This window comes from Pyxicephalus adspersus, chromosome 6, assembly GCF_032062135.1.
Source record: "Pyxicephalus adspersus chromosome 6, UCB_Pads_2.0, whole genome shotgun sequence".
Classification (NCBI taxonomy): domain Eukaryota; kingdom Metazoa; phylum Chordata; class Amphibia; order Anura; family Pyxicephalidae; genus Pyxicephalus; species Pyxicephalus adspersus.
Window position 1 is genome coordinate 2,876,098 of NC_092863.1, and position 26,967 is coordinate 2,903,064.

General features: G+C 37.4%; 1 protein-coding gene and 1 long non-coding RNA gene across 2 annotated transcripts; one reads left to right on the top strand and one right to left on the bottom strand.

Moving 5' to 3' along the window:
* Positions 1 to 10,866: 10,866 nt before the first annotated feature.
* On the bottom strand, positions 10,867 to 21,108 carry DPM1 (dolichyl-phosphate mannosyltransferase subunit 1, catalytic). The gene is made up of 9 exons (XM_072414156.1): positions 20,946 to 21,108; positions 18,473 to 18,572; positions 17,510 to 17,543; positions 17,311 to 17,387; positions 15,806 to 15,831; positions 14,840 to 14,935; positions 13,552 to 13,620; positions 12,457 to 12,571; positions 10,867 to 11,104 (listed from the first exon to the last, which is right to left on the bottom strand). The coding sequence occupies exons 1-9, from the start codon at positions 21,077 to 21,079 to the stop codon at positions 11,000 to 11,002; spliced, it is 756 nt and encodes a 251-aa protein (XP_072270257.1). The 5' UTR covers positions 21,080 to 21,108; the 3' UTR covers positions 10,867 to 10,999.
* On the top strand, positions 18,493 to 25,730 carry LOC140332907 (uncharacterized). Its single transcript, XR_011921247.1, has 3 exons — positions 18,493 to 18,631; positions 21,414 to 21,501; positions 25,101 to 25,730. It is a non-coding gene; the product is annotated as an uncharacterized lncRNA (long non-coding RNA).
* The last annotated feature ends 1,237 nt before the right edge of the window (positions 25,731 to 26,967 follow it).

The following is a 26,967-nucleotide window of genomic DNA, read 5'->3' on the forward strand; positions in this document are numbered from 1 at the left end:
GGCGCCTCGAAGGAATACGGCTCACCTCACATATAAATCACTCCGCCAGCCGGGACTACATTATGGAGGCTGGTCACATGGGGTTGTGGGCTCAGTGCTGCAGCCATGTGGTGAGAGGGGGGAGGAGCTGAGGGCCTGGAATGTCTTCCTCATGCAGTAGGACAATGGCCTAGGGGCCCAGCCATTAGCCTCAGTGACAGCCCATTGGCTGGCCAGGGGGCCCCACGGGCATTTCATCCGAGTTGGTAACTGGGACCGGTTGGCTCTGGTATAAAGGCGTGGGCCTTGGTTGACTTCTCTGCTCCATTCTTGGTCTCCGCAAATGGAAAACCTATTTTACCCAACCAGTCAACATTACCTGTAAGTCTGGGGCCCATTGGTTGATCAGGGGCCAATGGGAGGACGGCAAAGTTTTTGGTATTTGAATCCAGTCGGTCAGTCTTGGTTGGTGATCCAGACGTAGATTGTACCGTCTGTCCTCTCGTTGGCTATTGAACCCATTTTATCCATCAACATTAACACTACGGCTGTGGCCCATTGACTGAGCAACCCTCATGGAAGGCTCCATTGGCCCTAAGTACGTGGGCCAAAGGAGTGTTGGATAACCCAGCCCATTGGCTGATAAAGAACCAACAGATAGGTGCAAAGGTCTGGTTGGCTTGGCTTTGTTGACCAATGAGGGGCCAATTGGGAGATGTTATCGGCCATTTATTGGATCCACACATCCCGTTCATGGACAAAGGGGTGTTGCACACTGCTGGTTGGCTAATGCTATTTAACTGACGAAGAACCTATTTTCGACCAATGAGGGGCCAATAGAGAGATGGTCACTGAACATGTCATTGGCCCATTATTGGATCTGGTCCAGGGGCATAGACTGGACAGTGTGCTAGGAATGTTTCCCTCTAGGAAACCAATTAACATTAACATTGGGCTTGGTTCTTTGGTACAAAATAAAATGAATGTTGATTAACAGTAAAGGCTTCAGGCAACCCAAAGGGCCCTAATGACCAGTCAATGGCTGATAGATGGCTGTAATGTGTGACTAGGGTGTTGATTACGTCGACTAGGGCCACAGACCATTTTCCTTGGAACTCAATGCCATCCATCAGATTATCATATCGATAGTGAAACTTCTTATTCTAACCCTTGGACACTCTAAAGGTTTTAAGAGCCCTCAATCAGGGGCCAATAGTGGGATGACAAATGCTTGGGGCCACTTGGTTCAAATGTTAGACTTCTTCCACCCTAAAGCCAATTTGGCAAGTTGGGTTAACCAGTCTTGCCATTTGGGGGTAATTGGTTTGTTCATGGTATCATTGAATGAACCTAGCTGCATTCATTAAGAATCAATCTCATCGTTATTTCTTTTGTCTATTGCAAAATTAAAACTAGTTTCTTATTAAAAGTTATTTGCCACCCTGAAATCCTTTAAGGCACATGGATGAATTTAGGGCAAGTATAATGCAAAGCTGCATGGCTAATTGGGCACCTGATGGGCACTGGTCCCGAGGTACAAGCCACAGCTAAACGTTCCATCAGTTGCAGTGACTGCAGAACAACTTTTTCTGGAAGCAGCTTCCTTATCCAAAGCCTTTTATTGGCTGACATAAGTTTCTGGAACTTACAAACAATTAAAGAATTGTGCTGATAGAAGTAAGTATGGTTTACATTGTATTAGGTTTATAAGTTGAAAACCAGTTTCTTGTTATTAAACTGTCCAAATGTTACCTGGGCATTTTGAAACATCATAATCATGTCTTTAAGGTCATTTCTGTATTCAATATTTGTAACAAATGGAATAAGAAAATGATGAAATGTATTCTCTTAGACAACAGGTGCATTTTATCTCGGAACAGGGATTATTTAAAATATATCAGGTCTGTTTTGTAATGTAGACATTTTCCTGTCCTTGTTTAAAAAATCTCCAGAAAAAAAGCAACCCCCCCTCCAATTTTAAAATACATTTTAATAAACATAAACCAGACTGTCGTCAATAAAGTGCAATAAACCTGGACTTCCAGCTTTCTTTTAGTCTTGCACAGTTATCCAGATTTTTCTTCTGGACAGAAATGGCTTATTCAGATTTCTTGACAGCTTGTCACAATTTACATTAAAAGCTGCAGCAAGTCAGATAGAGCCCGCCCATCCATTTTTTGGATGGTGTCCAGCATTAATTGTACTCTCCAGCCTTATTTCAACCCTCTACCCCATCACTGCGAGAAATATGGCCATACTAAAGAAGGCTGCATATTGATGGTGTGTTCAGACTGCCGAGATTTAGTTCATAACTTTATGAACTGTCCGGTTGGGAAGAGGTGCAACCTATGTCAACAACAAGGTCATCTGTACGCATCCTGCCCCTTCAGGGAGAAACAAGACACTCCACATGAACAGGATGATGAACCTGGGAATGACGCCCTTCCAGCTTTAGAAAGCCTGATGGAGCAAGAAAACATGGTTGTGGAACCTGAAGAGCCAAATCAATCTGAACCTGTTCATATGGAAAAACTAAGGGACCACCCTAGCCAATTGAGGCTTTCCAGTAAAGAAGAACCAGAGAAGATGTTGGAAGAAATTGAAGAGTCAAAGCAATCTGAAAAAAGAGCAAGAGTGAGTACGGTACCCAAAACAGAGGAAGTGGAAAGATTGGCTTATGCCAAATCAGAACCAACACTGGCAGAATTAAAATTTCTTGCCGTTATGAAGCTTGATGCCAAGGAGCCAGAGAAGAGGCTATCTGAAGAAATTTACAGAAGGGGAGATCGGAAATTACGTTTCCAAGATGGATGATTTAGGTCAAGATTTATGGGGAAGTCCCATGGAGACTAAAAAAATATGTAATGAAATGGCAAGCTGGAAAGGAAGGACACTTTAAAGCATGAAACTTTTTTGTGTTAAAAATTAAACTTTCCTTTTGTAAAAATGTTTTTTGTGTCAATATTTCAAGTTTAAATGTTATTTTCTAAATTAAAGAGTCTTTTATGGAGATGATATGGACGTAGAGCTTTTGGCTGTGCTGATGGTCTACTGTCTAATATCTGAATAAAACATTTAAAAAAATCACATTATAAACACACACTCCTCTAGACGATATTCCAACTATCAAGGCATTTTGATATTTGCCTGATTCTTCATGAGAACTATCCCACTGCTTGCACCATGGCTGAAGACCCATGAAAGAATACTTTGGTAGGGTGCTATGTACAGGGCCCCACCAGTCATGTTCTGCACATAGAAAGGCACATAGACACACCAAATGGGTCTAAAATAAAGTCTGTAACAAAAGCAGAAAGGTTTTTATAATATTTTATTTGCATATTGATGAGGATGATTAAAAAACGAATTAAGGCAAATAAATACAATAAATGTCAGCTTTAAGTATCTCCTTTGTCCACTTGTTTGCATCTTCCAAGGCCACAACTCAATTATTAGCATTCATTAATTAATTTAAAATTGTGGGCATTAGATCAAACAAATGTATCCTGAAAATCAAATGTAATTACACATATAGAGTAAGTATATTACACTATATACAGTAATATATAGTTGAAGTCAAATAGCAGAGAACTGTCCTTGAAGGAATTCTATCAATGTCAAGAATGGACATATGCAACAATTGGCAATTATCGGCTAACAATATAGATTGTTTCCACCTTTTTTTTAACAAATATGATCATTTAGGTGTCTGTAATCTTATTATTGTGTGGTAATATTTTACAAACCATTATTTGCTCTCCTAATTCATTTACTAAATGAGCTCATTGGTTGTGCTTTGCTCTTCCTCTCTATAAATGCCAATCTATTTCCCAAGTTTCATTAAAACTAGATCTAATATTTTTTAACAGGTAAACTTAACCTTCTAGTTGTATATAAGATTGTAAGATTTGTAGAGATTATAAACTGTAGACATGAAAAAAGGGCCTTACAAATATCTAAATCTAAATAATGTAATCTGAATATCTAAAAATTAGATGTAATCATCAATTAAGGGAAAATTTATAGAATGATTGCTCCTGGAAATCTAAATCTTTTTAATTTTTACAAACTTCCAAGGTGTCCTCTGGTGATGATGCCTAGAAACAGAAATGATTTATACCATTGCTGATGAGAAAATTTAAATGGAAGCCTTTTGGAGGCTTTATCCTGACATCAAACAAAGCAACACATATTAGAAAAGGATGGCAAAGATTCTGGATGGGGTTCAACAAAATTTAAGGATTTGGTTTTGATTGTGTGAAATGCAATGTTTAAACCCCCCCTGGATCACCAGAAGATTTCTTTATTGACTTTGGTCCATCAGTTGGTTTTAAAGTAAAAAAGCTCGTAAATTATATTATCTTTTCAATACTGAGGAAATGTCCAATTTACCAAAAGAGTCTTACAAATAATTTAATCTTAAAATTAAAGCTGTTAAAATAAAACATAAAAGAGCTTACCTATACAAATTAAAAAAAAGAAAACACATTGAATTTTAAAATTAAAATGAAAATCCAATGCAAAGTTTGTAAATCCCTTTTAGTTCAGGCCTGGCTTTTGGTGGAAAGACCATGTTTTGATATATTAGGTATCAAATATTCTAAATTAGCTGGGAAACTTTAAATGGAAAAATCACCATGAAATTTAAAGCTAAAAAATAACTGAAGTTAAAAATCACCAAAAGCTGATAAAAGGAAATTTGTTAAGAACCAACAAACCAGTGTGATTTACATGGTCATAGTACTATAAAATAATATAACATTTTTAGAAAATGATTTATTAAAATATTGTTTTTAAATATTTTAGTTAACTTTGTTTTTGTTTTGTGCATTACAGTTTTGTTACATTTACAGTTATTATAACTGCTTTAGAAACATTATTCTATAAATTGATGTTCCTGAATAAAGCAGGCTGTGTAGATTTAATCTGACATCAAAAATTATTATTTTAAGAAACTTTTTAGAATAAATAAACAGTGAAAATGACTTCACAGATTCATTTCTTACACCTCTCTCCAGTGGTGAGACCAGGTATTGCAATAAAGTAATACAATATAAAAATAAAACATTTTCTGAGTGTATACAGAAGGGGTGAAACTGATAAAATTCACAGGCGGCAGTGCTTTGCAGATTGAAGTTAAGGCAAATGTCAGGTATGTAAGCAATGTTATAAAAATAAATAGGCATCTGAAATATATATATATCAGACCATATCAAGTATGGCAAGATAGCATAATGTAGAATTTTTTACAAAAGTGCAACAAAAATTTTATATGCCAGTAAGCAAAAAATAAATAAAAAAATTATAAATATTGCCTAATTTAACCACCAATGTGTAGTTAGCACTTTACAGAAAAGCCTTTGCATGCACCATTTCTGCAAATTGCTTGCAATACATAGGACAAGATCAAAGTAAGCAAGGGTGCTATTTAAAAAGAAAAAAAGGGGGTGCACGGAATCTTTGACTTGTGGTGCAAGATCAAGTTTTGCATTTCCTAGAAAAGTTATGTTATAAACTGATTGGTCACCAAAAGTTTTTCTTTCCATTTTCTTCTTCTTGTATCCAGTTTTAAAATGCCTTGATCTGCATGATAATTTTAAAGGCAGCATAGCTAAGACATTAAATCCAAATGTTTGCAAGCAATGGTATACTAATACACCCATACATTGCAAAATAAAAATCCTGTAGTACTTTTCCAGCCTCATTCATCATTATCTGACATACGGACACCAAAGTGCGCCTGCTCTGCAGTAGTTCCTAGAAGCTTCCCATTGGCGACAAGCCACGTAACTGTGTTGAAAGTTGTTGTGGGAAACAGTCTACTCCAATATTTGTTTCACTTTATGAAACTCCTTTACTTGGCAGAATTTTGATTCATTTACATATTTCATCATCATGCTTGTTTGCTCAGAGAATCATAGAATTATTATTACACAGTAATTATATAGTGCCAACATATTACACAGCACTGTACAAAGTCCATAGTCATGTGACTAGCTGTGTCTCAAAGGAGCTCACAATCTAATGTCCCTACCATGGTCATATGCCATTAATACAGTCTAAGACCAATTTACCTGACTGCATGTTTTCTTGGAATGTGGGAGGAAACCAGAATACCTGGAGGAAACCCATGCAAAAAACACAGGGAGAACCTGCAAACTCCATGCAGATAGCGTCCTGGCCGAGATGCAAATTTGGGACCTAATTCTGCAAAGACCAGAGAGCTAACCACTGAGCCACCATGCTGCCCAATTAAGTAGAATGAAGTAAATATGGTCCTCTGGTAGTTTTTAATAGCAGAGATGAATAAAGTGAGCGCCCTGCCATATGAAGGTAAGGGACTGTTCACACCCCAATGCATTCCGTTTCAGTGTGCTAAGGCATGTTGCATTAAGCAGCCAATTATTTTAAATGGGCCATAAACACAACCAAATGCACTTAAAGATTAAAATTATTATTATTATTATTAATAAAGGATTTTTATATAGTGCCAACATATTACGCAGCCCTGTACATGAATTTGGGGTTGCAAATGACAGATAAAGATACAGGCAGTGACACAGAAGGAGGGATGACCCAGAAGAACTTACAATCTAGGAGATGGGGGAAGTCTGACACAATAGGAGGGAAGATATAGAATGGTGGGAACTACTGAGGGTTTCAAAAGACAGAAGAAGACGGGTAAGTGATTGTGAAAATTTGGGCCTTGTGTTCTCTTTTTAATGAGCAGAAAGTAGGAGCAAGCCAAATAGGATGTGGAAGACCATTCCAGAGAGTCGGGGCAGCTCTAGAAAAGTCTTGGAGCTGACTATGTGATGAGGTTATGAGTGAGGAAGTCATTAGTAGGTCATTGGAGGAGCGAAGTGAGCGGTTAGGGGGGTATTTTTCTATCAGGTTAGAAAGGTAAGTGAAGGTAAATCACAGGAGATTGAATTTGATTCTAAGGTGAAATGGAAGCCAATGGAAAGGCAGCTTCTTGTATGTTTCAGCAATAATAAAGACAGTAGATTTGCATTAAGCATGTTGTGGTGCGCTGATGTGCACTGGGGTGTAACTATAAATGACAACACATTGCATTGTACGTATACTTCATGCTTTGCCGTGTTTTTGTAGCATGTTTTGTGATTACCATTGCACTGAGAATAAGCCATAAACCCAAGACCAAAGCTGCCATTACATGGAGGCTTTTTTAAACCAGATTTATTCCTGCTCAGCTAAAACATGCTGAGGAGCCTTAGCCAAAAAAATTAACTTTGCATTTTACTCCGTGTATGCAAAATAATTAAATACCCTCCAGAAAATTGCTTTAAGCACAAATTTGCTTCATTCCCAAAGATTTCTTTTTCTGTCCTGACTTTTTGAATGTAATAAAATAAACATAATACTCCATATATACTTACTGTTCAAGGCATGTAAGCTACAGCTAGTGTATACTTCCCCACATAATTGCCATGGCATATTATTTCATCAAAGGGAAAGTTGTAGTATAAGTATGCCAAGCTATAGCTGTAGATTATTGTATAATTAATATTATCATATGTACAAACTGGCCTGAGGAATTCCACTAATATTCTATGCACCCATTAACGAGGTCAGTAATTATATTTTGTGCTGCTTTATGTTTCTCTATACGCCATCATGGACGACAAATGTTTTGCTTTCTGAGCTCCTGGAGACAGTTGCTCGGAGATGAAGCAAAGAAAATAGGACATGTCCTAATTACCACCTTCCCTGTTCTATCTCCTGGTATAGCAAAGCCCCCTTGTGCACCTTTACAGAATCGGTTTGCTGGGATAAACCGGCCACCTGGGAGCTTCGCCATCAGAGGCATCCAGTAGGATCACCAGGGTGTAGATACCATTTAATTATTGCCATTCTGCTAACTCCTGTTTAATTGTAAATCCTGCCCTTTAACATGACGTTACGTGTATAGTCTCATAATAAATGTATTTATATATTAGGAGGCTTCTTTGTACGTTTCAGAAAAGTTATTGCAGACATTTCCTGTCTTTTTCTATATTCTGCAGTGTTAACAGGAAGCGTGTTGGTACTAAAGAACAACCCCTCCCCCATGTAATGGTGAAAAGGTGAAGTGACAACACTGTTCCATGTGTGTTCTATGTATAGCACCACGGAAGTGTAAATAGGTCCTCTATATTTTCCCCTTTGTGTAATGTTAAAAATACAATTGCATACAGCAAAAAATAAGTTTTGATGTGTAAAAACAGACAAGAAGGACTAGGACTTAAGGACGTGTAATTTGCAATATAATACAGTTTGCAATGCTGCACAGCCATCCTTGTTTGGAACTAATAGTAACGCTTGAAAAAGCAACCAAACATATAAAACACCCTTACGGTTGTTATGTCCCCAACATCTGTAGCACTGTTTAGCTACAACAGGCCTATCTTCCCTGTAGTCCACCAGGTCATGTCATATTAATAATAAACAGGATTTATATTATTATTATTATTATTATTATTATTATTATTAATAAACAGGATTTATATAGCGCCAACATATTACGCAGCGCTGTACATTAAATAGGGATTGCAAATGACAGACTAATACAGACAGTGATACAGGAGGAGAGGACCCTGCCCCGAAGAGCTTACAATCTAGTAGGTGGGGGAATTTCACACACAAAGGATGTGAGATATGTAGTGCTGGGAAGTAGTAATGGTTTCAAATGACAGAAGAAGCCGGGTAGGCAAGTTTGAAAAAATGGGTTTTGAGTGCTCTTTTAAATGAGCAGAAAGTAGGAGCAAGCCGAATAGGACGAGGCACCAACATATTACGCAGTGCTGTACATTAAATAGGGGCTGCAAATGACAGACAGACACAGGAGGAGGAGAGGCCAGAAGAGCTTACAATCTAGGAGGTGGGGGAAGTATCACACAATAGGAGGGGGATATGGAATCCTCTGGAATGGGGTAAGTATCCTCTGGAATGGGGGTAAGTAGTGAGGGTTTAAGCTCTCTGCCTCTTCCCTTTGTAGATACAAAGTTGCTTTTGTTACAGACTCTAATACTTCTTTTAACCTTTATCTTTTGGTTTATCCCTGTACTCCTCATCTCTTGAACCTTTGCAGCCACTTCCTGTTAAGATGCACACCAGACATGGCTGCTCGGCATTCCAGAGGATTGAATTTATTACCACATTTGCTTGTAAGCTCCACTAGAAGCCCAAGTCAAAGAATGTCCACACAGGAAGACAATTAGGAAACCGGGACAATTTATTGTTACCCTATAACACGGTCTGAACAAGGAGCTTCCTGGCACAATCACCAAGAATTATTTTAAAAGAAAGCTTCGGATTTGTAGAGTTTGAAAATGACTTCTGACATTGCATTTACATTCACTTTATTACTGTACAGGCAGCCATGATTGGAGACAATATTCTAAGTATTTTTTGGAAAAGCAGCCCATCATTAAAGACAAACTAGCTTTGTTATACACAGACTGGATGTTTTCAGCTCTGGTTAATGTACCCAAGCTTGTACAATCTACTAACAAGGCTTACCATTAAAGGATTTCAGTATACTATTCCAAAAACATGCAGCTAGGTTATTTGGCTTCCTCCAAAATTGACCTTAGACTGTGATAATGACATATGACTATGGTGGGACATTAGATTGTGAGCTCCTATGGGACAGCTAGTCACATGACTATGGACTTTGTACATCGGTGCGTAATATGTCAGCAGTATATAAATAGTGTGTAATAATAATATTATAGTAATCATTCAATAGAGGTTAGATCTCCCCTCCTATTGTGTGTTACTTCCCCCAACTCCTAGATTGTAAGCTCCTCTGATTTTCATATTTGGTCCATCACAATGATGTGCTGCCCTCTTGACTTGTGGTAAACTGCAGGATTAGGTGGGAAACTTGGGAAAGCAAAGTTGCTGTATACACATTTAAACACCTTAAACCCTGTGCAATTCTCAAATTTCTGTCCGTCAAAATGATCTTTTGTGTCTCCTAGATTGTAAGCTCTTCGGGGCAGGGTCCTCTCCTCCTCCTCTGTCACTGTCTGTCATTTGCAACTCCTATTTAAAGTACAGCACTGCGTAATATGTTGGCGCTATATAAATCCTGTTTAATAATAAAAATAACCAGTGTTTCTTGACCAAGTTCCTCTAGCGGTTGCCTGGGGTTCCTTGAGCCATGAGCAATTTGTTCCCCCCAGGTCAGTATAGGTGACAACAATGGGCAGCACGGTGGCTCGGGGGTTAGCACTCCAGCCTTTGCAGCGCTAGGTCCCAGGTTCGAGCCAGGACATTATCTGCATGGAGTTTGCAGGTTCTCCTCGTGTCTGCATGGGTTTCATCCGGGTACTCCGGTTTCCTCCCACATCCCAAAAACATGCAGTTAGGTTAATTGGCTTCCTCCTAAAAAATTGACCTTAGACTACATTAATGACACATGACTATGGTAGGGACATTAGATTGTGAGCTTCTTTGAGGGACAGTTAGTGACACGACTATGGACTTTGTACAGCGCTGCGTAATATGATGGCGCTATATAAAAACTGTGAAATAAATCTTTTTGGCTATCTGTAACAATGATATCCTTCCCAATTGCCAGAAATGTAAAAAATTTCCCCCTACTGACCACCACACTAATATACCCTGACTTGTGGATATATTAATTATAGAAGGGGTTACCCGAGACATGAAAGTTTTTTTAAAGGGTTCCCCCATGTTATAAAGGTCAAGAAACATTGTACTACATACACACTAAAGTAAACTGTCTGCAAGGGAATATTTTACCCCTCCCAACTTGTGGAAATCCAACATTTGTATTTTTTATTGTTTTACTGCTAGTATGAGATACCCAATTATGAAGTATTATCAGTAGAATAAAAGAGGAGAGAATACAATTCATTTATATACAAAAGTATTTATTACATCTTCAGTTCTTTTCTACAAAACCATGTGACTTGACTGGTCAGATATCAATATTATACAGGAAGGTACATAGGGGAAATAAGGATTGTAGAGATACTTTGCCCTTGGATCATGTGGTAGCAAAAAGTGTTAACAAGCCTTTTAAAAAGGAAACAATCTCATTTCCCCCCAGCTTGGACTCTCCATACACACGATCCACAAACGATATTGGAACCTGTTTGGGAATAAAAGACATCAGGAGAGTTAGGTGATGCTACACAAAAAAAATGGACATTATAATGAATTTGTTTATTCAAATAAATATATTAGTTATGGATAGAATGAAGAAAGCTTGAAACCCCTGTGAGGTGTTAGCATTGGTGTTCCTCACTTTAGTGTATATAGCTTGTAAAATCTCCAAAATATAACAATTGTAATGATATTACCTTGATAAGCATACAACTCTATCACATGCACGACTGCCTTTTGCTGTAATCAGCCAGGCATATCAAAGTAATTAAAATTAACCTCCTACACAGAGGGGAATTCCCAGAATTCAGTAGTGGGCGCTATGTGTGCAAGTTTCAGATGTATAATCTCTTAAAAAAATATTGTTCTGGTGACTAAATGTAAAACTGTACAGGATTTTTGATCTGATACAACATGGAAGGGGGAGATCTTACAAATCTTTCTGTGTATGACTATAATCATGGCCATTGTGTCTGTGCAAATATGAATTATGTTCTGAATGCTGCCACCTGCAGGTCGTACTGCAGTAGTGCTGACCTAGGACAATACTGCATCATTTAGGGTGGGATCATCTAAAAAATGGCCCGTCACACTTGGGACAAAGTTTTATTACCTTAACTGGGACACAGACAACAATAAAAACCTAATATAGGGTCCAACAGTTCCCTGCTAAATTTAGTAGGCACTAAAGAGGAACTATACTCAAAAAACAAAAGAAAAACAAACCTTAAACCCCGCATGGCAGTGTGATCACTCCGGAGGTGTCCGGCCTCAGGTCCCGCGTCGTCTCTGCATCCGTTGCCGCCATCTTCGTCTTCCTCATCCTATGTCACCAGACCCAGGCGCGAGATCAGTTGTCCCAGTTGGATAAAAAAAATTTGCAGATATCACTGCACATGCATGAGATCGGCAAATTTTTCTCTTTGAGCAAAAAGGCTCCTTCTGCGCATGCACCAGATGGTTGGGCATGGGCAGAAGGAGCGCCCATGAGCCTTTGCACTCCCATTCATTCTCGGCCGCCTAGGGGGCGGTGCTGCACCCTTTTTTTTTTTTTTGCACCTAAAAATGTACAGCGCTGCGTAATACGTTGGCGCTATATAAATCCTGTTTAATAATAATAAAAATGTAAAGTGAAAATTCTGAGTTTAGGTGTTAAGTTTAACAAAAGCCAGCAGCCCACCCTCCGATGATTTGTGGGTTCATAATCTGGCCGGAAAAACCAATCAAACCATCTTATTTAATTTTGTTTTTTTTGGCAGGCCCTGTCCAGATGGCACTGCTGAGGGACAGGATAAACAGTGTCCCTTTAATCAGAGGCTATGGAAAAAGGATTATTACCTCTCCAATTGTGTAATTAAACTGTCGGGCTCTGACGATCATCTCCATTTGGAAGACATAGCCCTTGGAGACACAGTTATCCACCAGTTTCTGCAGGACTGTTTTCTTGTACAACCTGTGTAATGGTAAGAGATAAGTGAATGTGAATCACCTTAACAGGCAATGTACCCAAAATAAGACAAGTAATTAAATGAAACATTCTTCCAGTGTACTCAAAACAATAGCATTGTTTTTTTTAAAGTCATGTTTTGCAATTGAACAGTGTTCCCTTTGGAAAGATTCCCTGATTTCCTGTTCTCCACCTGGACAGGAAGTAAGAGGAAATCTTCCCTACAGTAACAGCAGTGAAGAGCTTCTTATTCTTTCCCCCTCTACCAAAATGGTTGCTGCCTGTACATAGAGTTTAACCCTAATTCTTATTTCTATGGCAATCAATGGACAGGAAGTGGGATAATCTGCCCAACACAGCAATAAAGTTCTCCTAAATATTTTGGCCAAGGTAAGGTTTTAATGTTTCCATGTTCTCTGTAATTCTTCCTCCTTCAAATTTAGGTGTGATCAGTAGGACTGGGAAGCTATTAGGTGCCACCTATGTATCACCAGGTACTGTGTATGGTTCCTCTTTCACCAACATGATCTGGATAAAAGAGAGGTTAACCTAACTGACTGATAGTTTCGTAACTCATTGGATGTCATTTTTCTCAATTAAGAAGAACAAAATTGATAACACCTTCACCTCAGAAAACTCATTTAGATTTTTTTTCCCCCCATACGACACAAATCAAAGGAAAACTCCACCCTGTAATACAAGTTATTTTGTAATTTATTGTTTAAAAAAATTATCTTTCTAGCACACAGCCAGGATTTTCTAAAATTACACAACATTTCATTTTTGAATGTCTATTGCCAAAAGGCATTAGGAAATTCAGTATGTACTTTAACCACTCCAAACTATAAACTAAATAGAAGAAAAGTAAAATAATAAAAATAAAAACAAACAGTGGATGCTAGCAATTGGGGTATAGGTGAAGCAAACCATAGCTGAGCTCATGTTCTGCTCACGTACCATTGAGACGAGGATGAGTTTTGACTCACCTGAAACTTCCTGTTAAGTCAGAGGCTCCAGGACGCAGCAAGACCTGGCTCAGAAAGTTTGCTCCTCGGCTGTCACAATTAAAAAAAATCCACAGTGCGGGTTAGTGCCACCAATATTCACAGATCTGACACGTATTCCCTAATATAATGTAGCAGTCTGTCATAACACTAGCTATAGTATGTTATAAAAATCCTGATTAGGTTTCTCTTCAGTTCTGATCACGTTTTATAAAACCTTTCCATTTGGTGGAACCGCTGTTTCATGTTGGAGTTGTTCACTAACCTTCCGATTCAGATATCATGAGACTGAGTTTTGTTACAATGGATCAGAACTGAGCATCTGATTCCGTATTTTTTTGTCGGGAAAGGTAATATCTATCTATCTCAACAAGACTCTTGGCAAGTTTAAGTTTATTTAAGGAGGTATTCGATAATCCCAATTCACCTCCAAAAACCTATAAAAAAAGAAATCTAAAATGTATTTTTACTAGTAGCTTAGAAAAAACAATTTTTTTGACCAGTCTGTGTCCCATATAAAAAAATGTACACTTCTTTCTTGTCCTAGTGATCTAAGAAAATACTTGCCAATGGAAAAAATGATTGTGTTTATAAATACATCCTTTTAATAGAGATTCTCCTCATTGGTCTCAATGATGCAACAGAAGGTAACAAATTTTCCTAATGGAGACACAGACATCAATGATGCTAGCCAGCACAGTATGAATCAGAGTTCAGATCAGGATCTGAGTGGGAGAATATGGTCAGCGACAGTGCCTGTTCAAATATGCATATGGAAAAATAAGTTGGGGGTTGTATAACAAAATTATTAAGCTAATTTCACAGCTTGCTCAAATTGATTCCTAAAAATGAAAAAATTGCAAGCAGGCACCTTCTTTATCGCAGAAGGGACAGAAAATGTCTCTTCTGCAATTAAACAAACGTACCTGCTGTTTTGCAGTCTTTTCTATAATGTACATTGAGCTGTGTATACCCACATACCTCTCTGCTAGAAATTAAAGTTTGTTTATCAGTTAAATCATTCTGGGCTTGCCAGTCAAAATGGACAAAAAATTTAAATACAAAAAAAGAGCAGGGATATTGTGAAGAGGCCAGCAAGTTTATTTTGTTGCTAAAAATACATAGCCTGTCCTTTCTACAATAAAGAAGTTGTCCGTTTACACTATTGGTTTTTTTTTTTAGCTCCACTTTAATGAACATTGACAAGATTTTTTACAGTGATGTATTTAGTGATGTATATACTAAAACAATACCCAAAATTTTTACATACCTGATCAGCTTTCTTTTTAAATCCCAGCCATATACTCCACCGTTACCAATGTAGCGAGTGCCAGACACAATGTCAAAGTTCCCTTCTTTCTGTTTTCTAAAAAAAAAAGAGAAAATGAGGTTCCCTCCATAAATCAGAGAGACATACTAATTACAATACCCATCAATTTGAATAAATTAAGAGGTGCTAAACAATTTAAAGTTTAGGTTGTGGTGCAAAAACGTAAATATTTTTTTCAGCCACGAGGTGTAAAAAATCCACTTTGCATACAGGAAATGCCTTTGCAAACCTAAATATTACAAAAGAAGAAATTACATAGTTTTGCTGTACACAGCCTGTGCTGAGTGCAGAACTATAAGGGAGGGCATCATATCCAACAACCTTCTTGGGGTGGATCCCAATACAAGACCAGTCATCCTGCACTAATAAGGAGGAAAGCACTGATCGGTCTTTTTTAACAGGAAGCACAGTCACAAAGTTTCATAATACTGCATTAATCAGAAATACGGAAAGCACCCCAGGATGCGAGTACATATCTACTTGTTTCTTGTATTTATACAATATTTGGTTATCCTGGAGGTCAGAGATAAAGCAGTATGATTACAAATATATTAAAAGTTGTAGCTTGTTCTTGCTACTTACAGCTCCAATTTCCAATGTCCACGTCTTTCTTTTCCTAAACATTTATGTGAATCTACTGCAATGTCCTACTGTTAGCTGCTGTCGCTGTGACATGTATAACATTTTGTGGTTTAAATAGTTTTCTGTCGTTGACAATGGTTCTAATCAAAATTTAATTACCCACTGACAAGCAGATGGTATTTCTACTGAGGAGACATTACAATTTCTGTACAATGTCACCTTATGCACACTTGAACATATTCACTTTTCATCAATGTAAAATAATTTAAACAAAAGCTCAATTTGATAAATAATAATAATACCATTTTAGATAAGAATACTTACTTTATAAACTCAGGGATAAATTTTGGCTACAAAATAAGAAAAAAAAAAATCAGGTTTAGCAACACAGTTCACTATGTCCTACAAACTAAACAGGGAGACTGTCTGTTGCCTCCTCATAGCTTTTACCCCCCAGGAAGGTTAACCCACTGATTCACATTCCCCTACCACCACCCTGCTGTTTTTTTTTTTTTTTTTTTTTTACCAGAGCAAGGGTTTTGGGTATGGGGAAACACAAAACTTTAGCTATGTGACAGTACTCGGGATGAAGGACCCAATCCTCAGACACAAATATTGTCACATGGTGAAAGGACATACTATGTAGAATTTAAAGCTCTGTACAAAAGCATACCTAATCTTACTTTAAATTATCTTTTGTGAAAATTTAATTGGAGAATGGAATAAAAATTCACGGTACAGACAGTCTGTTCTGTTCTATTGGAAGGAGAGGATGAACTGGAGGTGTTCTACTTCCTCCTCCCCAATAAACAAAAGATGGTGTTAGCAGTCAGTCATTTAATAATCTGATGTGCTGGATTACCTAAAGCAGAACTAAACTGGAAAAAAAAAGACACTTACCTTTAAGTGTTTACACTTAAAAAAATAAAATATATAATTAACCTCCCTAGCGGTAACCCTGAGAGTGACTCGGGGTAGGAAAAAGTTGTCACAAGTGGTAATCCCGAGTCACTCTGGGGGTTGGAACACCTAGGGAAGGTTAGTAAATAGAGCGCTTACCTGATCCGCCAGGGTCCCGCGCCGTCCAGCGCCGCAATCTCTGTCTTCTTTCTTCTATCTTCTTCCTGCTTTGCATCCGATGAGTCACCCAGGGAGTTCCCAGTGACGTCGGTGCATGCGTACATCCCGGCCGGGCGGGGCGGGAAATTCAAAATCCATTTGTATTGAATTCAATACAAAATAACTGTATTGAATGCAATACATTGGATTTTTATGTGTAAAAGCAGTACATTGTTTTCAAGAACATTTATTTTACAGTGTATATATTAGTATGAGTATAATATGTATTTTTTTTTTTAATTCAATTTTTTTTTTTCAATATATAGATTTTTTTAATTCATTCAATTTATTGTTTTTAAATGATTTTGTGTTTCAAACTTTATTATACTCATACTATTATATTATACTGTAAAATAAATTTTCATGAAAAACAACGTACCGATTTTAGACATATAAAACCGGAAAGAAATGTACCGCTAGGGAGGTTAAATAAAATATAATTAAAATTTTTCTTTTACATATAGGAGCTATCTACCCTTTCATGTAAAGTGAAAATGTTGAGCTTAGGTCCGCTTTAACATCGTGAATGGTACACCTCCTTGCCCTAGAATATAACAATCAAATGTCTCAAACAAAAATGTAGTGTTTGTATGAAAATTAAGTAGGAAAACTAAACACAAAGGTGGTCAAATCTACTACAAGGAGATCCTGCTATTAACACACTTCCCTTGCAACAGTATCACCAGTTGAAAACTATAGCACATACATACATGGTGGGAGAGATCTGCGTCCATGATGATGATAAAGTTTCCGGAAGCGTGCTGCATGCCGTGTATGTAGGCTGTTCCTGGGGAAGAAAACACAAAGCAACTCAATAAGGATAAAACAAACTAAATTTGTTTCGATGATAGATTAGGTGATAGAGGTTACTTGTCTTGCTCCAATGTATGAATAAGGAAACAAACTTACCTAGTCCCAATTTCTTTTCTCTGGGTCGGAGTAACTGGCAAAAAGAAGAAAAAATGAAAATGTAACTCTTTTCTAGCAAAATAAGTTAAATAATAGTTTGATATAATTTGCTTTGTGAGCATCAAATGCTTTTGAAAACACAAATATATTTTTTTAAAATAACTTTTTATTAGAGAAAAAAAAACAGCATCATAAAAGATTGTTTCAAAACTTTTCAATTTGTTAGGAGAGAAGACAGCTAAAAGAAGATGCAACAGTAAACTAGAGGGAATGTATAAGATAAAAAGAAAAAAAAAGGCCCTGCAGGTTGCCTACAGAAAACTACAGCAGAGGGTGGATACAAGACCAGTCATTCTGCGCAAGGAGAGAGAAGCAGTGATTGGTCTTCATTACAGGAAGCAGGATTACTGCCCAGATCTGGAAGATATTCACAAAAAACACAAATTTTCAACTAGCATTACACACATGCGTCTGGGGTTATATTTAATCAGGAGTTCAGCTTTAGCAGTATTTTTACTCGTAGTTGTGCTTCAAATATATATTGGGCCAAAAATAAGCAAAATATAGTATGACCTTTTCATAATATCACACAGTATTTATATAGCGCTGACATATTTGGTAGGGCTGTACAAAGTCCATAGTCATGTCTTTAACTGTCCCTCACAATCTAATGTCCTACCATAGTCATACGTCTTTAATACATTCTAAGGTCAATTTGGGGGGAAGCCTAATAACCTAACTGCATGTTTTGTACAAGAAAACCAGAGTACCCAGAGGAAACCCACACAAACACGGGGGGAACCTGCAAACTCCATGGAGATAGTGTCCGGACAAAGATTTGAACCTAGGACCCAGCACTGCAAAGGCCGGAGTGCTAACCACTGAGCCACTGTGCTGGCAGATTTATTTATATGTTTAAAATACGTTTTAGAAATAATGAGCAATGAGTTTAACAACACTTACTATTTTGTCTTCCCCATAGATCTTCTGCAGCTGTTTGGCTACCTCCAACGTTCCATCCGGACTTCCATCGTCAATAATAATAATCTCATATTTATAGCCACTGAAGAGGAAATAAATCACGTTTACTTATCATCAAAATGATGATTTCCATATAAAAAGGTCAGTGTTCAGAAACATAAAACCTGCACCACTAGTTTGTTTATGTGATCATGTCTACTCTTTAAAGGTAAATAGATGATCAATAAATGCAAATCCAGAGTTAAATTATTAGTACCAGGAGGGCACGCTTAAACATAACCAATAGTTTCAAGCTAGTAAGCTTTTACAGTGTTACGGTATGAAATTAAAGGTGGGTGATGGGGGCAATACATGCCAAATTTGTTTTCTTGGTTGCTGTTCCCATTATAATTCTGTGAACTTTCTACCACCCCCTATACTTTATTCCAACCCCCTTAGTATGGCCTATTTTTTCATCATCTATAAACAGCGGGGTGGTTACTGAAAAGTGCTGGGTGGTGCGCCCGGCTAATAGGGTCTGGAGAGAACACCGCTTTTATTAATGTGGAAGTCCCATAGCTGCCTTTATTGGATGGATTACAGATTTCAGAAGGTTTGGATTCAACAGCAAGTCCACAATTAAAGAAATAAAGTCACAGTATTTAATGTACAGCGCTGCGTAATATGTTGGCGCTATATAAATCCTGTTTATTAATAATAATAACAGTAAGGTCTGAATGCACAATACACTGATTTCAAGTTTGCCCCAAGCTAAGTCTCCAGCCTTTCACAATCTAATTGTACAACCCCCTTAGATTGTATAGGTAAGACGTCATACAGCATAGTCCTCGTAATCCTACAGAGGATTGTACAGTACAGTTGTAATGTGTAGGAGCATTTTAAGTTATAAATTGTTAAAGAATAGGGAAGAAAAGTCTGAGATTTTTAATCTTTATGCCAATCTGGTGATTTAATGCCTTTTGGGATGAACCAATTAAAACATGACAAATTTAGGACATTCCATATCCCTCCTATGTATTATTATTTTTTTAGCAAGCCATTCACTAATATGGTAAATCTATTTATGCTGGTTGGGTCCCAAACCACCTACTATACTATATACATTGCATTAATAGAACCAGCCATCCAACCATCAGCACCCAGGGAATGTCATACATATATACCCCATTGCATATGTCCAGTGTGTAAGTTTAAAGAGGACCTGTTACATAAGCACCAAAACCAACATTTGTGAAAAAACCAAACTATATAGGATAAAGTTACAAATAAATTAACCTTACCCAGCTCTTCCACCTGCACGGAGGAAGGGAAGGAGTCCAAGTAAGAGTCCTGTGCAGGTAAAATCTTAGCGTACCTCAGAGTTTTCACTTTACAGGGTATCCAACCTTTTTATGTTAAGTAAACATTCTGTGTGTTTGGTTTTTTCTTGTGCAACACCCTTTTAAAAAAAAAAATAGTGCAGCACTGCCCCCTAAAAAGAATGAATGGGAGCACCCAGCCTCGCCGGGATACCTACATCATGCATCCCGGGAGGCTCTTGGGTGCAACTTCTGCACACAAGTGCAGAGATCGGCAAGTTTTTTTCCCCAACTACGTCACCCGATCTTGCGCCTGTGTCACTTAACATAGGAAGCAGAAGAGAAGATGGTGGCGCCTGGAGTGCTGGCCTGAAGATGGATACCGGGACAACGCTGGACCCGATGGAAGAGACCTCCGGACCGGTTAACTAAGGATTGAAGGTAAGTCATTTTTTTTTTTGGCTGTTTTTGAGTTTAGTTTCTCTTTAGGTGTTATAGCAATAGATAGGAGATTCTCCTTGCAAGATTTCCCCGGCTCTGCATTCCTCAGTGGTTCCTCACATCACGCCAGGGATATATTAAGCATCATCCTATCATTTACAATTATGTTCTTCTCCTAAACGTGGGATTTTGGGAAAATGTTGCATGTTTGCAATGATGAAGTGATCATTGCTTTTAGTGCTTCTATAACAGGTTCTCTTTAAACCTACACACTGAACACATGCAATGGTCTATATATGTATGACATTCCCTGGGTGCTGCTGATTGGATGACTGGGTCTATTATGCATTGAGCCTAATATATAAAAGCTCTCCAAGGTACACTTTTATCAGTGAATCTGGGTGATCCAGCAAACCTGGAATGGATTTCTTGAAAGTTTTTAGCTAGCAAATGTTTGGAATCCTGGAGCAGATCCATTCCAGGTTTGCTGTATCACCCAGATTCACTGATTTTGTGTATCCTCTCCAGCCTTGGAGATATTTAATAATCAAGGCCTATGTATCAGACTAGAACACTTCCTACATGCCATTCATTAGCCAAATATAAAGAACATATGGATGTTATCCATAAATACAGGTGACAGGGTCTCTTTAAGCAAGCCAATCATGTCACGTGACCCCCCTAAATGATTCAGGTTCTCTTTCACAGGCAGTCACCTCTCCCCGAAGTACTTGACCAGCAGCCAGACGATGATAGGCAGGTTCTCCCTCTCGTTATAGGTGGGCAGCAGCACCGAATACATGTCCCCTGTCCCATCCCGGGCTCCCTTACGCTCCCTGACAGCCGCCATGGCCAACCCGGAAGTGACAGCTTGGCATGGAACCGGCACGTCATTACTTTCCACCAATCAAAAATCTCCGTCCGCTTCCGGGAACAGAACCAGGGTTTAACCAATGAAAGCCGGGATGCAAATGAGGCGTGTAGGACTGAGGCTATTGGCTTCGCTAGTGAGTGGGCGTGGTTAGTTGTGTTTGTCTGCGTTGGCGGGCGGGAATTCAGTCAGATCTCCTCACACAGCTGAGGCGAGCATTTGGAAGGGGGGTAGTGTTGTATTTTTGTGCCTCAAAACTAAGGCTTACCCATAAACTTTATTTACCAATGTCTGCTTTCCTTTCATATTCTAGCTTCTGGGATGACACCTGTAATAATACCTGACCATGTTCACCACAAACTCCTCTTTATGTTCCTTGTAGTGCCAGACAATTGAAGAAGGTAACTGTGTTATATTTTCCTCAATGTATTGGAAGAATTTTAGTATGAACCCCATTGTCATTGTAGCTTTGTGGCCTGAAAAGCCTGACATGGATATATTTTTTTTATAATAATGAAATATAAATATAATGCCAAATGTTGTGCAGTAGAAAAAGAAAAATGGTGTACATGACTGAAGTGACCACAGTTAAGCCTTATTTACTAAACAAAATAATGGATGCCCAATTTGTATTAATTTAAACACAGGGGGTGGAGTCAGCAGCATGTATTGTGGGTGTGGCTAAATTGGCCCCATTGTATCCGGAAAATGTCCCAGCCTGCCCACAGGCAGCATTGTCTTCCTTTAAAGTTGTGCTTCCTGCGTCTCGGCACCAGATGGCGCTGCAGGCTCCTTTTTATTTTTTTGGCCTCAGCTGCTGTGGCTGGCAAATGGAAGTAGCCATCCGCAGGGTCATGAAGTGCACATGTGCGTGAGGATGAGGTTTTCTAATTTTTAGGTAAAAATGAGTGAGCCTCTTAGGGTGCCCCCTAGTGGAGGGGAAACATTTGTGTGCCCATGTGTCTGCCTGACCTTCTTAAACCAAAGCTGCCCCTTCATACAGAAAAGCATAAGGGCGGTGTAATATCTATAGCATACTTTTTTCAGCATCCAGCAGATTCATCAAGGTTCAGTTTGGGTTTTTGTAATGTGACATCAAATCGAATTGCACAGATGAATCAGCCAGGTAGACAATGGCTTTTATACCAATCTTACCTGTATTTTGGGGGAAGTAGGGGAAACAGCAGCTTTGGTTTACAGGGAAGTGCACCTAGGGTGCTTAAAGCGTACCTAAACTCAGAAATTTCACATTACATAAAAGAGTAGACAACTATATTATGTAATGTAAAAATTCTGTTGTTTGATTAAAAAAAGGGTACAGCACCTCCCCCCTAATTCTTCCCAATGAATGGGAGCACAAAGCCTCCAGGAATACCTACGTCACGCATCCCACGAGGCTCTTGGGTGCTCCTTCTGCTCATGCCTGAGCATCTTAGGCATGGGCAGAAGGAGCCTTTTCGCACAAAAGGAAAAATTTGCAGATCTCACGCATGGATGGATGCCAGGACGACGCGGGACCCGATGCATGACACACCCGGATTGATCAGACTGCCCTACATGTATTTTTTTTTTGTCACTTTTCAGTTTAGTTTCTCTTTAACCACCCTGCTGTAAATCCTGCCTGATCCTGATTTGTTCAACATGGAACTTTACTTGTCCCCTCACTGTAAATCCTTTTTTTTTTATTTTAGCAAAATTCATGGCAATCACATGACACACATGGTTCTCTTGGGGTGGTCCTTGCCAATTATTCCTAAAGAACCAGTGTTTGAACATTTTACTGAACTCTATGGGCAGCTGCAAGTAAGATGCAATTGTACAGGGTGCAGTTCAGGGGGCGCCATAACCTCACCGCCATCTAGAACATATCCCCAGTGTTGGATAAAGGTGTCAGGGCCAGAACTCAACCAAAAGAACAAAAGTTATTGATAATTCAAAAATTAATCACATACTGTTCCAAAATGTCCAAATAAAAAGACCACAGTACCAAGAAGAACACAAATCCTTTTATTTTTTTTAACACCAGCAAACAACACCAAAACAACTTGTGAAGTAATAAACCCTGTTGTTCTATCATATATATAGAAACCAGAACAATGTTATATGAGACTGCTAGAGATCACAAATATTATGGCCCCTTCATAAATCAATACTTACACGATGATGCTACCTTTATCCCCTAAAAATCACTTGCTCAACATTTCATTTTTCTCTATGCAAGATGCATCATAACAATATAAAGATATAAAACAGACCGCTAAAAAAGAGGAAAAAGTGCAAAGGAAATAAATGTAAGCATCATAAGTATTAGAATCCAGACTTAAGTTGGTGTGACTATGCACCTGATTAAAGAAAACCGAGACTATTGTTTGCAGGACCATTGAAGGCGGTACAAGAAATGTAAAGAGCCACATGTGGCCCCTGGGCTGTGGGTTGTACACCAGGGGTCTTTGTAAGATGCTGGCGGTAATAGAAAGATCTATAGGTGTAATTAGATATCAATTCCTAGTCAGTTTCCCCCCAGCAATGAATAAGCTGACATTAATGTCTTATATAATATAATTGGGTAGGAAGAGGCTAAATCACTTGGAATGTAGTTATTATTTATATTATTTATAAATATATTTATATATATTTATATTTATATATTTATTTATATATTAATTCTGAGTATCAGATTAGATAAACCCATATGTATTTATGAGCAAATATTTTAATATATTATAATTATTACAGCACAACTAATCACAAACTACCGTACTTTTTAGGGTCACATGACTAGCGGGATTACTTTTTGTATTTAGTTGTCACACTTGTAAAGCATATTGGACCCCATGTACTGGCTATGTCATTGTCAACCACAACTAATAATGTGGCCCTGCAATGTACTTCTCAATCTGTTATTTTATCTATATAGCACACTCACTTTTTTATTTTATTTATATGGCACACTCACTCTTTTGTGGAGTCAGAATCATATGTACCTTTTACTAAGATTACAATCTAATGTTCTCACATTCACACAATAGTGTTAATCAAGTTTAGTTGAAAAAAAAAGACAAAAAAAAACTGGAAGATCAGAACTGGGAGATAATTGCAATAAGAGACACATACATTTTATTTAATTGTATTCCTATTTATTTTCTAATTTTATTATATTTATAATTGTTCCAGTATCTTTTATTGATATGAACGAGTTTCCTTTATTGCTTAGAAAACAAATAACATTGTAAAGACAACATGAATACTTTCTCAAGATTTATTATGCATAGGTGGCACGTTAGTCCAAAAAAAAAAAGGTATGGGTAAATTAGGAACCAGGTGGGGGGAAAAGGTTCATCCTCACTAATGTAGACAATCCCAATAAATAAAGTGAGATCTAAGATAGAGAAATAACTTTATATTTTTTTATGACTATTCTGGTTTATATATGATATATATATTTTTATAGATATTTTATAGATAATATCTATTTTTATAGATATTATATTTTTCCCTCAAGAAAACATTTGTAAGGAAGCAGAGAGAAATTGTCCGCGAAATACATGGAGAATTCTTCTGACTAGTTTGATAAAACAAAGAAATACATATAGTGTTATTTATAAATTATTCCACTCTTTAAATTTGCTCATAGTTTTTGTTTAAACATAACTTTTTCTAGTTGCACAGCTTTGCACTTTGATAAGTGGCCACTAGGTGGCAGAACCTGTCATTGTTTTAATAGGAACTGAAAGGAGAGATTCTAACACTTTCGCACACTCTGCGAATTTCAGACGATTTGACAGGGGAATCATTTATAAATAGAGCCTAAGAGATATATTAAAGCCATCTATGTAGATAGTGTGATAAGGTTGATTTACCTTGAACATTGAGCTTTTAGAATTATTGTAAATAAAGTTGTTTTGTTTTGCTTTTAATATTCCAGCTTTTGACTCCTCTTACAATGAGGTGACTACCTTTTATTTTACATGATAATCTTATCTTCTGTCCAATTTTCCAGGTATGAAATGTCGTCTTGTGAGATAAGGCCAGAGCATAGCACCGACTGACACTTATATCAGCACATTGCTTTATAGCATCTGGTAAGGGTTTGCCTATATGGCTTATGTGATAAAACACAACTCTAATAGGACAATTTACCTGTTAAAATGTCAGTTTTACAAACTACGTGCCTATATAAAAGTTTGATCACAATTTCAAATTGTCTCTTTAAGGAATATAATGTCTAGCTCTTCCTCTATATAACTTATGGCAGACGTCTTGTTCAAGTTACTCCAACAACTGCTGTGAAATTCAAGAAAAGGGAATAATTTTTAAAAAAAAAACATTTGGCACTATCAAGAAAATAGTGTACTTTGCTATTACATAAAATAACCACCAGATGGCGGTATAATACTCAATTTTGGTTTACAATGGAAATTGCATACTGCATTTTGAAGAAAAAACCATCAGGTGAGAATGTTTCTCAACCACGGTTCTGTAGAAACCCAGGGTTCCTTCAGTGGTTGCTGGGGGTTCCTTGAGCAATGGGCAATTTCACCAATGATCTTTTTGGCTATCTGTAAGGGTGACATTTTTCCCACTGACCAACAGTGTAGGTGGCATTTTTTTTTACTAACCACCAGGTTAATAAACTGTGAGCTGTTCATGAAGTAATTATAGCAGGGGGTCTCCGAAGATCTAAAAGTTATTTCAAGGGTTCTCTATGTTAAAAAGCTTGAGAAAGGCTAGTATAATACAAAATATTGATTTAGAATAGGAATAATATTTATATCGCAATAATAAAAAACAACCACAAGGAGGCAGTATAATGCATGATATTGGTTTATCTTGTATTGTCATTTGAGTGTAATAGCAGAAACATAATGTCACTACATGCACAGGAGTGACCTTTTTAATGTTATTCACACAGGTGTATAGCTGGAAAACCTAAATTCAAAATGTAATTAAAAGTTGATTTTTGTTAACAAGGATTAAAACCTCAAGGGTCTATCACTTTATATTTGTTATTGGTTGAAAAACAACCCAACTAACTATAACTACAAATTAGTTCCTACTCACCTTCCCTTATTTTATCTTTATTTGATAATTACTTTCATACCTGTAGTTTTTTGTGTAGCTATTATTTTCCACTTTCTATTAATATTCTCACATTTGATACTGATAATCCTCATCCTTATCTTAATACCCAACTCAATCTGATACGTATTATCTGAAACACAAATAAATCTTTAGATATAACAGTCCAAGTGACAGCTGATCCATATCTTATGTATAGAACACTTTAATGTATTTAAATGGTTATTATATCTTGCTTTGTATAACGTGAATGTACATTTCCATTACTGTGTATACTACATATACAACTGCCTAAATGTATAATGTTTGAACTGATTAGTTTTTCCGCTTCAAGCTACCCTGAGGAAGCCGTTAAGACCAAACTTATGAGAATAACAGAGACATTTATTTTCATGCAACCAATCCCTCTATATAGACTCTATGGTCTTTACACGCAATTTAAAAGTAATAAATGTGTAGTTCAATATTCCAACAAGGTCTTATAAGGCCTGAAGAGGTTTAGAAATAGAAAACTTAAATCATTGTATTCCATACTATATATTAATAGATACCACTGATGTATATTTGTGTACAATATAAGTAGCCTTATAAACCCTCTACTTGTTTGTCTTTTCTATATATTCTATAATCTAGGGCTGTCTACATTTACTGTAAAACTATGAGAAAATAACCACCCCCTCTTCTTTATATGTTATATAAATATATGCCCTTAAATATCAGTCTTATGGGCCCTAATTTACACTGCTGCAACATTTATATTTATTTAATGTTAGAGTTTTGGCCTTTCA

What these genes read in the sequence shown, in the direction of transcription:
- DPM1 (XM_072414156.1), bottom strand. Translation starts at nt 21,079, where the DNA reads ATGGCGGCTGTCAGGGAGCGTAAGGGAGCCCGGGATGGGACAGGGGAC. An exon ending in TCTATGGGGAAGACAAAATA is followed by an intron (nt 17,544 to 18,472) that starts GTAAGTGTTGTT and finishes TCTTTTTGCCAG; the next exon opens with TTACTCCGACCCAGAGAAAA. An exon ending in AGAAAAGAAATTGGGACTAG is followed by an intron (nt 17,388 to 17,509) that starts GTAAGTTTGTTT and finishes TTTCTTCCCCAG; the next exon opens with GAACAGCCTACATACACGGC.